At 65.5% G+C, this 14,711-nt stretch overlaps 1 protein-coding gene across 1 annotated transcript; it reads left to right on the top strand.

Annotated features, from left to right (window-relative positions):
* The first annotated feature begins 31 nt into the window (after window positions 1-31).
* Window positions 32-12,360, top strand: RAB4B (RAB4B, member RAS oncogene family). The gene is made up of 8 exons (XM_075915546.1): window positions 32-188; window positions 5,367-5,447; window positions 6,611-6,725; window positions 7,712-7,774; window positions 7,984-8,138; window positions 8,935-9,030; window positions 11,540-11,672; window positions 11,849-12,360. The coding sequence occupies exons 1-8, from the start codon at window positions 173-175 to the stop codon at window positions 11,928-11,930; spliced, it is 741 nt and encodes a 246-aa protein (XP_075771661.1). The 5' UTR covers window positions 32-172; the 3' UTR covers window positions 11,931-12,360.
* The last annotated feature ends 2,351 nt before the right edge of the window (window positions 12,361-14,711 follow it).

The following is a 14,711-nucleotide window of genomic DNA, read 5'->3' as shown; positions in this document are numbered from 1 at the left end:
TCTAAGCCCCGCCCCCCGCCCCTGTCTGACGTCACGCGCACGCTGGCGTGGCCGCGCACGGACCCGGAAGCGCCTCCCCCGGCCGGGTCTCCGGGCGCTGCCATATTGGTGGATCCTGGGGGCCGCCATATCCCGCCGCGCGCCTCGGCCCCTGCCCCGCGCCGGCGCCAGCATGTCCGAGAGCTACGGTGAGGGCCGCGCGGGGGGGGCGAGCTGGGGGGGGTGCAGGCGCGGGGGGGGCGAGATGTGGGGGGGGTTGCAGGTGCGGGGGGGGCGAGCTGTGTGTGTGGGGGGGGTGCAGGCGAGCTGTGTGTGGGGGGGTGCAGACGCGGGGGGGGCGAGCTGTGTGTGGGGGGGTGCAGACGCGGGGGGGGCGAGCTGTGTGTGTGGGGGGGTGCAGGTGCGGGGGGGCGAGCTGTGTGGGGGGGTGCAGGTGCGGGGGGGGGCGAGCTGTGTGGGGGGGGTGCAGGCGCGGGGGGGGGCGAGCTGTGTGTGTGGAGGGGTGCAGACGCGGGGGGGCGAGCTGTGTGGGGGGGTGCAGGTGCGGGGGGGCGAGCTGTGTGGGGGGGTGCAGGTGCGGGGGGGCGAGCTGTGTGTGTGGAGGGGTGCAGGCGCGGGGGGGGCGAGCTGTGTGGGGGGGTGCAGGTGCGGGGGGGCGAGCTGTGTGTGTGTGGGGAGGGTGCAGACGCGGGGGGGCGAGCTGTGTGGGGGGGTGCAGGTGCGGGGGGGCGAGCTGTGTGTGTGGGGAGGGTGCAGGTGTGGAGGGTGCAGGCACGGGGCGGTCAGAGTGGCAAGCTGTGCGGGGGGGTGCAGGTGGGGGACTGTGGGGGGGCGAACTGTGTGTTTGCTAGGGGGTGCCGGGGTGGGGGGGGGCAGCTGTGAGGGGGACAGAGTGGCAAGCTGTGCGGGGGGCTGCAGGGGTGGGGGGTGCAGGTGGGGGGGGCCTGAGCTGTGTCCGGGGGTATTAATGCAAGGGGGGGTGCATGCCCTGCAGTTGGGTGCATTGAGGAGGGGCAGGAGGTGAGTTTGTGGGAGGTGGGGGGGAATTGGGGGGGGCGGTTGGGATTGGGTGTCACTGCAGGGAACAGGAGTCTCAGGAGTGGTGAGGACGGAGGTTGGAGTGGGGAGGGGAAGGGGGCACCTCTGGGGCAAAGCTGAGCCCCTGCGGACCCCCATCCCCCAGAAGGTGGTGCCAGGCGAGAGCTGGGGGATTTGCGAATCACGTTGGGTCGCGGCATCAGCGATTTTGTTCATCTGGGTCATGAGGAAGGAAAGTTTAACCCCCCTGCAGCAGGGCGATTTGGAGGACGGACTGTGGCTATGTAAGGACGTAGGACGGGAGGAAGCCGCTATTAGGAACGTGTACCGTGTGATGAGAACACACAGGGCGCCTCTATTAGGGAGAGAGCGAGATGGCCGCTAGCATTGAAGTGAAACCCCAGGGCCTTGTCCCTACGCAACGTGCAGTGCTGGAACGGCATGGGTGAAGTTAAACCAGCTAGTTACCGCTCTCCAAGCCCTGTAGAATTGATGCAGCTCCTCTAGACTGGCCCATTGCAGGATGGGAAGGGGCGGCTGCATTACTGCTACAGGTATAAGGCGAGTCGACGCTGCCAAGTTGGGTCCGTGTCGCTCCGTCACCATGGGAGGTGCAAAATTTGTGCCTGCGAGCTGCGGTCGGGCCGGCCCAAGCCCCGATGCTGTTGCTGTGGTGATGTCTAAGTTACAGTTGTGCGGTGTGTTGGTCCCAGGGTCACTGTGTGCCTGCAGAGGCTTGGGCTGGCGTTGCGCCTTCAGTATAGCAATCACCTTGTCCCAGCTGGCACCATACGAAGCTGGCTAGGCTTGGCCCTCGGACCTTCGCTGCGGGGCTGTTCAAGGATGGAGTTTATTTCAAATCATCTTGCTGGCAACTCGCCGGAGGATCTGGGGAAATCTCTCTCCGCTTGGTTTTCTTTGGGCCTGGCCCTGCACTTAATGTCTCTGGTTTCACTGGGCCCGCTGTTTACTCTGTACCGGCTGCTGCCTGTGTGGTGTGTTGTGCGGCACCCCGGCCACGTGACACAGGTGAACACACACCCACCGAGAGGCAGGTACCAGGGCTGAAAGTACTTTTGTGCTCCTGAAAGGTTTCAAGATAACGGAGTTCCCTTTGATCGTGGCAAAGGTTTTCTGTTTGCTGTGCCCACACTTCCCTGGGCCTGGTCCCGGGGTTTAAGATTAGGCGATAGGAAACCTAAAGCCCTTGATGCTTTCTGGGAAAGAACATCCAAAATATTTCCCTTGTACACGAGGTAACGCTGGGAACTGACTAACTGAAGGCCGATTGTTTGCTTGCCGGAGGAAGCCTTTCTCTCCGAGCTACATGGATCGCTAAGTTAAGGGAGGGTGACGTGTTCTCACCGCTGGCTGTTTCACATCATGGGGCAAGGTTTTGCTAAGAGATTTGCCATGGTTCAGAGAGGAAGTGTTGCTCTGGGGAAATCCTGTGCCTGGGGTTAGACTAGATTGCTTAGCCTGACCTCAGTGCAGGGGGTGGGCTGAGATGACTTACTGCAGTCCCTGCCAGGCTGCTGTATCTGATTCTGGGAGCCCAGCGGTCTCTCTTGGCCTCCAGCTCTCTGGCGTGGCCGGGAAACCAGTGAGAACACTTCTGCTTGCATTGCGAGGGCGTTTGGGATTCGATGCCCTCAGGTTGTGCAGAAGACTAGACGCTCAAAGGTGGATACATATGGTGGGTTGAGACCACGGCTGGTACGTTGTTCCACCGTTGGTCCACGTGGGGCATCTTGCACCTCCCTTCGAGCTGTCCAGGCTAACCACGGTGTTAAATATCGGTTAATTGAATAGTCGATTCACCTCATGAATTCTTATCAGTCATTTGACTATTCTATCATCCGTGTGCTCTGGCCCCATTCCTGAGGAACCCCTGCCACTGTGATGCTGCCTCTGTATCAGAGGCAGCAGCGCGGAGGGCCAGGCGGGAGCTGGTCCATGAGGGGAGCCAGTTTAAAAACCAGTTCCCCTTGCAGACTGGCTATTGCCGTGTGGTGCTGCCTCTGATACAGAGGCAACAGCGCAGGATGGCAGCAGCCCTTGTTGGGGGCGGAGAGGTAGTCTGAGTTTCTGGATCCACCACGAGCTGGAACTGAGCCAGCCTGCCTGCCCGGCTCCTAACACACTTCAAATGCAGAGCTGCAGCGGGGGTAGGTCCCACACCTGGTGCAAGCCAGGACTGAGCCAGGCTGCTGGCCAGCCTGCTAACAAATTTACTGGGGGGCGGGGAAATGCGTGTAGTCTACAGCATTCACCGATATGCTTTTGCTAATCGGTTAATCGACGGCATTCTTACATCCCTTCAAGGTGGGCCACGGGAGCCGTGGTCAGAGCTGACGTGGCCGTGCTCCTGTGCAAGAGCGCGAGTGGGGCGTGAAGCTGCCTCAATCCAGTATGCTGAGCCGAGTAAACAAGCAGCCTGAGACCAGACCCGGACTTGAGGGAGGGACTCGGGCTTGGTTCCCTGTTGTGTCGGAGACTCCCTCTGTGATGTTGAGCAAGCGTCTGCTCTACACCTCCAATTCCCCATCTGGAAAAGGCTTTTCTGCCAGCAGATGGGTGCCCAGAGACCCCAGTGCTGGGGCTGTCTGCGTCCCTGCGCTTCTCTCTCAAGGAGGGTGGGGTTCGCTGTGTTTTCCCCCCCAAACACCCTCTGAAATGAGCTTCCCAGAGGCGTGAAAGTTTAATGGCACCTGGGCATTTGGCCTGATGCTTTCAGGGGGCGGCTGCCCGGGGGCCAGGTCTGGACATGTCGGCCAAGGACTCTGGTCCTCTCCCGGCAGCGCAGGCGAGCTGGCTTTTCAGATCCCCTCTCTCGCTTGTCTGGGGGGGATTTTGAAGAAACCGTGTGGCCTAGTGGGTAGGGTGTAAACCAGGCTTTGGTCTGGCATGAGCCGTGCAAGCCAGCCCAGGACCCTGAGTACAGATTCGCGTTGCTAGCTTCCACCGCTGTGGCTTGCTCCCCGTCCCCTGCGGGAGGACGCCGCGCCGGAGGTGTGGGGCCCAGACTAGGAGCGGATGGCGCCCCGTCCCCAGACTGGCATAACTAACGTGGCCCAGCTGGTGCTTGTGAACAAGGCCTGTCTCTGGGCAGGGGGCACCCCATAGCAGGGCGTCTCGAGGCGCCAACGTCACGCCACTGCTAACAGGTTCGAACCCAAGCCAGGGATTGCTCCTTCCAAAGCAGCCGGAAGGAACTGGCATCCGCAGGGAGCGTATGGGATTCCAAGGGACAGCCGCAAGGTTCTGTCTGGTGCCCGGCTGCGGGACAGGGGGCCGATGCGGCACACTCCAGGAAATCCATCCGTCCGATCGGCTTTAGAACGTGCCGAGTCCGTCTCGCCCACTGTCCCGTCTCCGATTTGCTCGACCGCTACTGTATCCCTCCGTAGTCTCCGCTTTTCTAAGCTGAAAAGTTGGATGAATCTCTACTCACGCGGCCGCCATTCCGAACCCCTCGTGAGTTTTGTTGCCCTCTTCTGAACTTTTTCCAATGCCCAGATACCTGTGTGAGAGATGCGGCAGGCCACAGGCTATGGAAGTCCCATGGATTTACACAGAGGCAATGAGCTAGTCTCACTCTCCGTCTCTGTCCCTTTCTTAATGATTCCGAACGCTGTTTGCTCTTTTGGCTGCTCTTGCACATGGGAGTGGTTTGCAGAGAACTAGCCACAAGAACCTCAAGGTCTCTCTCTTGAGTGGTAGCCGCAAATTTAGTTCCCATCGTTTTCCATGTCTCGTTGGGGTTGTGTGATCACTTGGCATGTATCGACGTTAACATTCGTTTGCCATTTTGCTGCCCAGTCGCTTAGTTTTGTGAGATCCTTTCGAAGCTCTTCCGGTCTGCCTCTTATCCCTACGCCTGGGGGCCTCCTTCCTCTGCTCTGCCGGCCGGGTTGCCCCTGCGCTGTTCTAACTTGGTGGCTGCTGGAGATCTCTTCAGCTTGCCTCCGTGCCGGGCTGTGAGCAGACGGGGAAGGGCTAACACAGAAGGGGGTGCAAATAACCATTCGGTGAGTTATCAGCGGTGCCAAAAGGCACCAGGCTGAGATGTGCAGCGCCTGGCGCAGCGGAAGCCACGTGCTCCTAGCACGCCCCTCCCTCAGTGAGCTCACCGTCAAACTAGACAAGATTGAGATGGGCAAAAGGAGGGGGGGGAGGGTCTCTTTTACTGGGCACAGAGAGAGTCGGTGACTTGCAAGGAGCATCTAGTGCAAGTTCCTGAAGAAGGGTTAAGAAGCTGCTTTCTGTCACCCCTTACACAGAACACGCCCCCCAAGTGTTACACGTGTGGTGCTTTTGCTCTCCAGATTTCCTCTTCAAGTTCCTTGTGATAGGAAGTGCGGGGACTGGGAAGTCCTGTCTCCTCCATCAGTTTATCGAGAGTAAATGTAAGTAGCCTTCTCTCACGTCTGTTGTGATCCCGTGGCTTCCTAATACCTGAGACACTCCCCAGCACCTCGCAAAGGAAAGATCCCACCGCACAGTCATGGAATTTGGGGTCCGCTCTGTTCTTTAACTCCCGAAAGGTCGGCTTTAGGGGTGTGAAGTCTCGTTTGATTGGCTAACCAATTAAAGGGGACGCAGGCGGGAGGGCCACTGGCTGGGCTGGAGCGGTCCCCCCTGCCTGCCGTGGCTGAACTGGAGCATCCTCCCTGCCCACCTCGCTGGTCTGGAGTGCCCCCCCCCCCCGTCCTCCACGGCTGAACTGGAGCATCCTCCCTGCCCACCTCGGCTGGTCTGGAGTGCCCCCCCCCCCCCGTCCTCCACGGCTGAACGGGAGCAGCCCCCGCTCCCACCATGGCTGGGACTGTGAATGGGGAGTGAGGAGCACTGGCAGTGCTGGGGGGGCAGGAGCTGAGAGTCAGGAGTGAGGGGCACCGGCAGAGCTGGGGGAGTGAGGGGCTGGTGGGGCGGGGCTGTGGGTGGGGAGTGAGGGGCACCGGCAGGGATGGGGGAGTGAGGGGCTGGTGGGGCGGGGCTGTGGGTGGGGAGTGAGGGGCACCGGCAGAGCTGGGGAGTGAGGGGCTGGTGGGGCGGGGCTGTGGGTGGGGAGTGAGGGGCACCGGCAGAGCTGGGGGAGCCTGGGGCTGGTGGGGCGGAGCTGTGGGTGGGGAGTGAGGGGCACCGGCAGGGATGGGGGAGTGAGGGGCTGGTGGGGCAGGGCTGTGGGTGGGGAGTGAGGGGCACCGGCAGAGCTGGGGGAGCCCGGGGCTGGTGGGGCGGAGCTGTGGGTGGGGAGTGAGGGGCACCGGCAGGGCTGGGGGAGCCCGGGGCTGGTGGGGCAGAGCTGTGGGTGGGGAGTGAGGGGCTCTAGAAGAACTATGGAGCTGGTCTGTACTGAGCATCTGTCTTGCTAATATTGTCCCTTCGGGTAGCCCTAAAAGCCCTGTAAGTTACACCCTCCCTCGCACCCCGCCGCTCTGTGTGGGCAGCTGAGCCCTCCCGGCTGCGTGGGGCTGAATCCCGCGGTTGCAGCTGGGCCGTGGCTCTCGGGAATCCGCTCTTAGACCCCCAGGCTCCTCCGCTGACCTGGGCGCTCTGCCTCCTCCAGTCAAGCAGGATTCCAACCACACGATTGGCGTGGAGTTTGGGTCGAAGGTCGTCAATGTCGGGGGGAAGACGGTGAAACTGCAGATCTGGGACACGGCGGGACAGGAACGGTTCAGGTAACACCTCTCCGGCCAGGGGGAGTTTGCCGGGGATCCGGAGTGACGGCCAAGGAACGTGCCCCGTGGCAGCCGCCTTTCCAGACTCACTCCGGAGACTGACTAAAATATTGGGGGGGGAGGCCCAGCAGCCCCGTGTGAGCAGCAGGTGTGAACAGGGGTCGCTTCCCCCCGCCCTGTAGCCCCCTCTGGGGTGGGACATGGCGGATGGCTCCCAGCGCAGCACAACGCTCCGCACCGGTGCTACCCAGCGGGGAGAGGCCTATGTGGGGCTGAGTCTGGAAGCAGGAGGGATGCTGTACGCGGGCCTAGCCCCGGAGCTGTCCCTGCATTTCCGCTGTGGTATTACGGCAGCACTTAAAGGCCCCACCGAGATGGGGGACCCCCGTTCTATCTAGCCCCTCCCCTGCAGAGCTTACATCCGTGGTCCCCAACGTGGTGCCCGCCGGGCCATTTCTGTGCGCCTGCCAAGTGATGGAGCCGGCCCCGCCCCCAGGCGCGCGGCGCATGGGCGGAGCCAGTCCCTGGGCGCATTAGCAGCACCGGCCCCACCCCGGGGTGCACGGCACGAGGTCTGTGCTGGCCCTGGCCCTGGGTGTGCGGCGTATGGGCGGTGCCAGCACAGGGGCGGCACCGGCCCCGGGCACTCAGCACATGGGCGGCCCTGCTGCTGGGCACATGGCACATGGGCGCTGCCGGCTCCGGCCCCAGGGGCAAAGGGATGCCCCTTGGGGTGCCCTTCCCATTGGCGAGTGCCCGTCTCAGCCTGGTGGCAGGTGGGCCAGCGTCCACGAGGAGCCCACCTCGCCGTTCTGAGGTGGCTCCAGACCCTCCCTCCTGTTCTCCGGCTGGCCCCCAGCACCCCTCTTCGCCGTGGGGACGGGGTCACTGGCCTGGCGGGCTGGGACGTCCGAGCTCTGGGGCTTGAGAGCCCATGGAAGGGCTCCGTCCCCGGCGCCGGCTGAGTGTGTCTCCTTTCTCTCTAGGTCGGTGACCAGAAGTTACTACCGCGGCGCTGCCGGGGCCCTGCTGGTGTACGACATCACCAGGTAGGTGCCTGGGCAGCTCCCGCAGGCGGGGCCGGGCTGTGGGGGTGTCCAGGGCTCCCTGGCCGGGGGTTCGGTAGCACTAGCTTAAAGCCATGGAGCCAGAACAAGCCCCCGTTCCGGGTGGGGCATCTGCACGTGGGGCTGAGTGGGGGGCGAGCACCTGCTCTGGGATTGACGAGAAGTGGCTGCCCCCGGCCCCTGTGTTCCAGCCGGGAGACCTACAACGCGCTGACCAACTGGCTGACGGACGCCCGGACGCTCGCCAGCCCCAACATCGTCATCATCCTCAGCGGGAACAAGAGGGACCTGGATGCTGACCGGGAAGTGACCTTCCTGGAAGCCTCCCGCTTCGCGCAAGAGAACGGTACCGGGGGGGCGCTGGGGGCTCGTTGGCCTGGTCCTGGTGGGCCCTCTCCGTGGTGGGGGGGGTTCCTCATGGATGTGCCCTTGTCAGAGCTGGCCTGCTTCCCCGTGAGCCCGGGGCGGGGGGGGTGCGTGAGCATCCTGCAGTCCCCCCACAGCCGAGCTGGGTCCAGCAAGGTAGAGAGCTATGGACGGGGGGGTGGGGCCCTCCCCTGGCAGGCAGGGCTGGCCCCAGGGTGGTGCTAGGGGGTGCTGGGGGGCAGGGAGTGGGGCAGGGGGCCTCAGGAGGGGATGCTCTCCCTAGGCAGGCAGGGCTGGCTCCGCTAGGGGATGCTGAGGGGCAGGGGTTTGGGTGGTGCTAGGGGCACGGGGCGCTCTCAGGGCCCAGAGGTGGTGCCGGTGGGGCGAGCTGGCATCTGCCCCGAGGTTGGTAACTCTGCCATCCTTGCCAGGCCAGAGTTAAAGGCCCCAAAGGACTCCTGAGCGATCCCTCCTGCCTCCTTCCCCCTCTCTGGCGTGGGGAGGCTGCTTGGTCGCTGTTGGGGGTGGGAGGGGGCTGCTTGCTGACCCCCTGCCCTGTGGAGCTGTGGGCAGCCAGTGACACTGGGTGGCCACCAGGGGGCGCTTACCCTGTGTCCCACATGGCTGGAGTGGACGCTCCGGGTGGGGCTGGGCCTCGTTCTGCGGGTGCCAGGCGCTGCCCGGGGCGTAAGCTGAGCCAACGGGCCGTGGGCGGGGAGGAGTTCCCCAGCCGGGCGCTGCGCGCTGGTTACCTGCTGCTGCTCTCGCCCCGGCAGAGCTCATGTTCCTGGAGACCAGCGCGCTGACCGGGGAGAACGTGGAGGAAGCGTTTCTAAAATGTGCAAGGAACATCCTGAACAAAATCGAGTCCGGTAGGGGCAGAGCGGGGCCCGTGGGCGGGCGAGGCTGCTGCGGAGCCTGAACCTCCAGCCTCGGCCAGGAGGGGAACTCGTCTGTAACGCTGAGTGATGGGCACGTTATTGAGCAGCCTTCGCTGCGACCGGCCCATGCGTGGCCCTGCCTGGGACTCACCCCCCCCCTTGTGTGGGGCGCTGCACGGGCCCTGCCTGGGACCCCTCCCCCCTTGTGCGGGGCGCTGCACGGGCCCTGCCTGGGACCCCCCACCCCTTGTGTGGGGCGCTGCACAGGCCCTGCCTGGGACCCCCCCCTTGTGCGGGGCGCTGCACAGGCCCTGCCTGGGACCCCCCCCTTGTGCGGGGCGCTGCACGGGCCCTGCCTGGGACCCCCCCCCTTGTGCGGGGCGCTGCACGGGCCCGGCCTGGGGACCCCCCCCCTTGTGTGGGGCGCTGCACGGGCCCTGCCTGGGACCCCCCCCTTGTGCGGGGCGCTGCACGGGCCCTGCCTGGGACCCCCCCCTTGTGCGGGGCGCTGCACGGGCCCGGCCTGGGACCCCCCCCTTGTGCGGGGCGCTGCACGGGCCCTGCCTGGGACCCCCCCTTGTGCGGGGCGCTGCACGGGCCCTGCCTGGGACCCCCCCCCCTTGTGCGGGGCGCTGCACGGGCCCTGCCTGGGACCCCCCCCCTTGTGCGGGGCGCTGCACGGGCCCTGCCTGGGACCCCCCCCTTGTGCGGGGCGCTGCACGGGCCCTGCCTGGGACCCCTCCCCCCTTGTGCGGGGCGCTGCACGGGCCCTGCCTGGGACCCCTCCCCCCTTGTGCGGGGCGCTGCACGGGCCCTGCCTGGGACCCCCCCCTTGTGCGGGGCGCTGCACGGGCCCTGCCTGGGACCCCCCCCTTGTGCGGGGCGCTGCACGGGCCCTGCCTGGGACCCCTCCCCCCTTGTGCGGGGCGCTGCACGGGCCCTGCCTGGGACCCCCCCCTTGTGCGGGGCGCTGCACGGGCCCTGCCTGGGACCCCCCCCTTGTGCGGGGCGCTGCACGGGCCCTGCCTGGGACCCCCCCCTTGTGCGGGGCGCTGCACGGGCCCTGCCTGGGACCCCTCCCCCCTTGTGCGGGGCGCTGCACGGGCCCTGCCTGGGACCCCTCCCCCCTTGTGCGGGGCGCTGCAACGGGCCCTGCCTGGGACCCCCTCCCCCCTTGTGCGGGGCGCTGCACGGGCCCTGCCTGGGACCCCCCCCTTGTGCGGGGCGCTGCACGGGCCCTGCCTGGGACCCCCCCCCTTGTGCGGGGCGCTGCACGGGCCCTGCCTGGGACCCCCCCCCGCGCGGGGCGCTGCACGGGCCCTGCCTGGGACCCCCCCCCTTGTGCGGGGCGCTGCACGGGCCCGGCCTGGGACCCCCCCCTTGTGCGGGGCGCTGCACGGGCCCTGCCTGGGACCCCCCCCCCTTGTGCGGGGCGCTGCACGGGCCCGGCCTGGGACCCCCCCCCCTTGTGCGGGGCGCTGCACGGGCCCGGCCTGGGACCCCCCCCCCTTGTGCGGGGCGCTGCACGGGCCCGGCCTGGGACCCCCCCCCTTGTGCGGGGCGCTGCACGGGCCCGGCCTGGGACCCCCCCCCCCTTGTGCGGGGCGCTGCACGGGCCCGGCCTGGGACCCCCCCCCCTTGTGCGGGGCGCTGCACGGGCCCTGCCTGGGACCCCCCCCCCTTGTGCGGGGCGCTGCACGGGCCCGGCCTGGGACCCCCTCCCCCCTTGTGTGGGGCGCTGCACGGGCCCTGCCTGGGACCCCCCCCCTTGTGCGGGGCGCTGCACGGGCCCTGCCTGGGACCCCCCCCCCTTGTGCGGGGCGCTGCACGGGCCCTGCCTGGGACCCCCCCCTTGTGCGGGGCGCTGCACGGGCCCGGCCTGGGACCCCCCCCCCTTGTGCGGGGCGCTGCACGGGCCCGGCCTGGGACTCCCCCCCCCCCCCCCCCCCCCCCCCTTGTGCGGGGCGCTGCCCGGGCCCGGCCTGGGACCCCTCCCCCCTTGTGCGGGGCGCTGCACGGGCCCAGCCTGGGACACCCCCGGGCCCGGCCTGGGACCCCTCCCCCCTTGTGCGGGGCGCTGCACGGGCCCAGCCTGGGACACCCCCCCCCTTGTGTGGGGCGCTGCACGGGCCCTGCCTGAGATGCCCCCCCCCCGCCCTGCTTGTGCCAGGCCCTGCCTGAGACGGCCCCAGGCTCTCGCTGAAATACCCCAGGGGCAGGAGGTGGGCGTGTGACCCGTTCTCCGGGCTGCTGAGCTGCCCGGTTGCCATGGGGTCGCCGGACTTTCCAGCAGGGTTTGCTCCTGCCCCACGGCTCCGCTGGAGTCTGGGAGGAGGGGACTGAGCCCAGGGGTGCCTGGCTGAGCTGGGACACCCCCAGCTGGCCCTGCCCCTCCAAGAAGAGTCTGGGGGACTCCTCTCCTGCCCCCCTGCAGCCGGGGGGGGGGGGTTGTGTGTGTGTTGTGCTTCCCCCTGCCTCAGCGCTGCTCTGGTCGGCCTAGGTGAGCTGGACCCCGAGAGGATGGGCTCCGGGATCCAGTACGGTGACACCTCCCTAGCGCCACCTGAAGCAGCCCCGCGGGGGCCCAAGCACAGAGCAAGCCGCCCTGCAGCTGCTGAGGTCGCCTGTCGCAAGTAAGCCGGGGACAGGAGGGGGCCGGCCGGGGCCTCCTGCGGGGCTGGTTGTGCGGCGGGCTCCGGCAGTGGGGTGCTGGGGGCAGAGAGGGCCCGTCCAGGCACCTCCCCCTGGTGGGGACCCGTGCCCACGCCCCTCACACCCGGGTCACTGACTCTCTCTCTTCCCTTCCCAGCACTGGACCGTGGCCAGTCGGCGCCCCTCGGGGCCGAAGCACTTTCTCTTCTCGTCCCAGGACCACACGCCTCGCGCGCTGAGCCCTGCTTCCCAAGCCGTGCGCCCGCGCCGCCCCCCCCGCCCCTGGGGCCACGTGGCAAAGGGCCCCCTGCCATTGTACGCAGCCACGGCGGCTTCCGTCAAGTGCCCGCTGCTCGCCCCCCCGGCCTTGGCTGGCCCAGGCCCGTCTCCATGGCGACACTCAAGCGACGGGAAGACACCACGGGTCTGATGTTTGCCAAAGCAACAAGCTCCCAAGGCCTGAAAGCCGGTTGTGTCTGGGCTCCTAACCCCCCTGGGCTCGTGTCTGGCTCCTTTGGGGCTCCGGTCTCTGGTGGCTCCGCCTCAGGCTGAAAGCGGCACATGTTGGCCCGGCTTGGACAGTGCGAGTCGTCTAGGGACTCCGGCCCACGGCTGCCGGGTTGGATTTGAAATGGCGCTGGGGGCGTAGCAGTGCAGCCCAGACCCCATCTGCTTATGTCCGTCGCGGCCCCCTTGGTGTATTGCTGCGCCCCTTCGCCGCCCCTCTCGCCTCCGCTCTGCCTGCAGCCCACCCCGGCCCCCAACAAGAGCTCAGCACGGTGGCTGAGCAAAGGCCCAAACCACGGCGCCACCCGCGTGGAAACTGCTGAGCCAGTGATACTCAATAGGCAGCCCACCAGCTCGCCCTCTAAAATGTGAGCATGTCCTTGGGGAGGCTGTGCGGTGCTGCCTCTCCCTGCCATAGCAGCATCGGCTGTGAGTGAGCACAGGCATGGCCCGTGTTCTCGTCGGGGACTAAACGTCGCCTCGGCCGCGGTGGAACCGGAGCTTTCAACCCAGACCGGCCAGCGGGATTTCTCTGTGCTGGGCCGCCTCGTGTTTACCCCAAAACCTTTGGGTTGCGTGTGCCAAACTTCCGTCTCCGTCTGCAAGGTCGTCGGGGTGAGGAATCCAAGTCCCTTTGCCGCGGCCTGTCCTCCGGGCCGGCTTGCGAGAGGTGGCAAAACCGAAAGCCTGAAGTCTCCGTATTGGGCTTCACATGTCGTTCTCGTGACAGCAACGGTGCAGGGAAAGGCAGAACGGAGATCGCAGGCGCTCGTGCGAAGGAAAGGCCTTTCCCAGCTGGCGCATTCGCAAAGGAGCAGCCGCTAGAAGTGCCCGAGGATTTGTTGCCAGAGGTAAAAACTAAGACAACGTTGTGAACCACAGGAGGCAGGTTCTCCCGTCTGATTCCACGGCGGCATGAAGGCATTTTTTACCGTCGGAAAGCCATGTGGACAGACACACCCACGTCTCTTGCCGTGGACGTATGAAGCCATTCCTGGGACGCTGCCCGGCGCCGGCTGTTTGCCGGAGTTTGTGACGGCGACGCTTTCAAGGAAGCGTTTTTGTGCCGAATCCTGTTAGATGTGCGCGCTGGAGGAGACCGTGGTTTTGGGAAAAGTAAAAGGCTTTTGCGGAAAGAAGAAAGCGTTAGCTCTGCAGAAAGTCTCAACGGTTCTGTTACCGACACGCCCCTCCATGGCGGGGAAGAAGGACTTTGCTCTCCTTTGGTATGTTAAATTCACCAGACTGTCCTGAACAGTAAATCATCTGGGGACTTGAAGTAAACCAAGGGGTGCAGTAGAACCACCACAGCAAAGACTAAACCAACCAAGCGCTGCCCGGCGCCCTGTTAAACGTCGATTCCTCCAACCAAACGGGGAAGCAGCCTCTCCCTTCGCTTTCAAAGCTCATTAAGTCAACGCTCTGTTGCAAACCGTTCCGTGTTCTGAGCCACGTGTGTTCCCCGTGGGTTTGTAACGCTGAGCGTCGCCTGGATTGTGATGAGATCAGGGAACTGTGCAGGCCTGTTGCCGCATGGTGGCGTAAGGTGTGAGAGGTTTTACGTGCTTCGGAAAGGACTAATAGACTTTCTCCCAGCCCACACGCCCCACGTGGATTGTGTGTTGTGGAATTTTCTGTAGGATGTCCCCTCCCGTTACTGGCTGCTTTCTCTGCTCCAAGGCCCTGCCTGCCGTGTTGGGGATCTGTTTGGGGAAAGAGCAGGTGGCTTTCAGGGCAGCTTGGCGAGCCGTTGCGTGTTTCCACCTTGTGTGGTGTTGCTCCAGGTGGAAGTTTGACGACGACAACGCCAGAATTCCTAAACCGCCTGGCCACAAATTTTCCACTGTGCTTTGAGAGAGTTCACATTGCAGCAGATTTGTTTTGTTCATGCCCTGAACAGTCAACAGAGGGAGGGAGTTTTCCAAGTAGCCACGGGAAGGCTCCCGCACTCGGCTGTCTCGGCAAAACTCAGAGAAGTTGGCCGTGGTGATTTCTGGGCTCCAGGTGCCATGTGGTTTCAGTAGATCTAGCCATCCAGGGGAGAGTCCTCCCTCTGCGAATCTGGGTGTCCCCCCACGAACACTGTGAACAACCCAGTTCCCCCGTCGCTTCACGGACGAGCATCTTCGCTGGGCCGTCTGCCTTGCCCTGACCCCCCCCGCCACCCGCGCTCTGCACCGCTTGCTGGAGAGCGCCGGCGTCCCCTCTCCCACGCCGCGGAGGGAGGCTGACGTAGGCTTGCTTAGACAGAGGGCTACTGCTTCCCTTGCAGATCAACGTCCTTTACAGGCAGCTGCCTCGTGTCCTAAAATTCTCCCATCGGCCCGTGGGCACAGCTAATTGAGTATCACCGGCGGATCCATTCCAGCGTCATGTGTGGGGGGGTCCCCCACAGGCAGTACCCCCCCCCCCCACACACACACACACACCCCCACCCCCACCCAGCGGGGCCCTGTCATCCTCCATCAGCGTGCGGTGGTGGGAGAGCTCAGTACATCTGTCTCAATCCGGTC

Source organism: Pelodiscus sinensis, unplaced genomic scaffold (assembly GCF_049634645.1).
Source record: "Pelodiscus sinensis isolate JC-2024 unplaced genomic scaffold, ASM4963464v1 ctg34, whole genome shotgun sequence".
Taxonomy (NCBI): domain Eukaryota; kingdom Metazoa; phylum Chordata; order Testudines; family Trionychidae; genus Pelodiscus; species Pelodiscus sinensis.
This window is presented reverse-complemented; position numbering and strand designations above follow the sequence as displayed.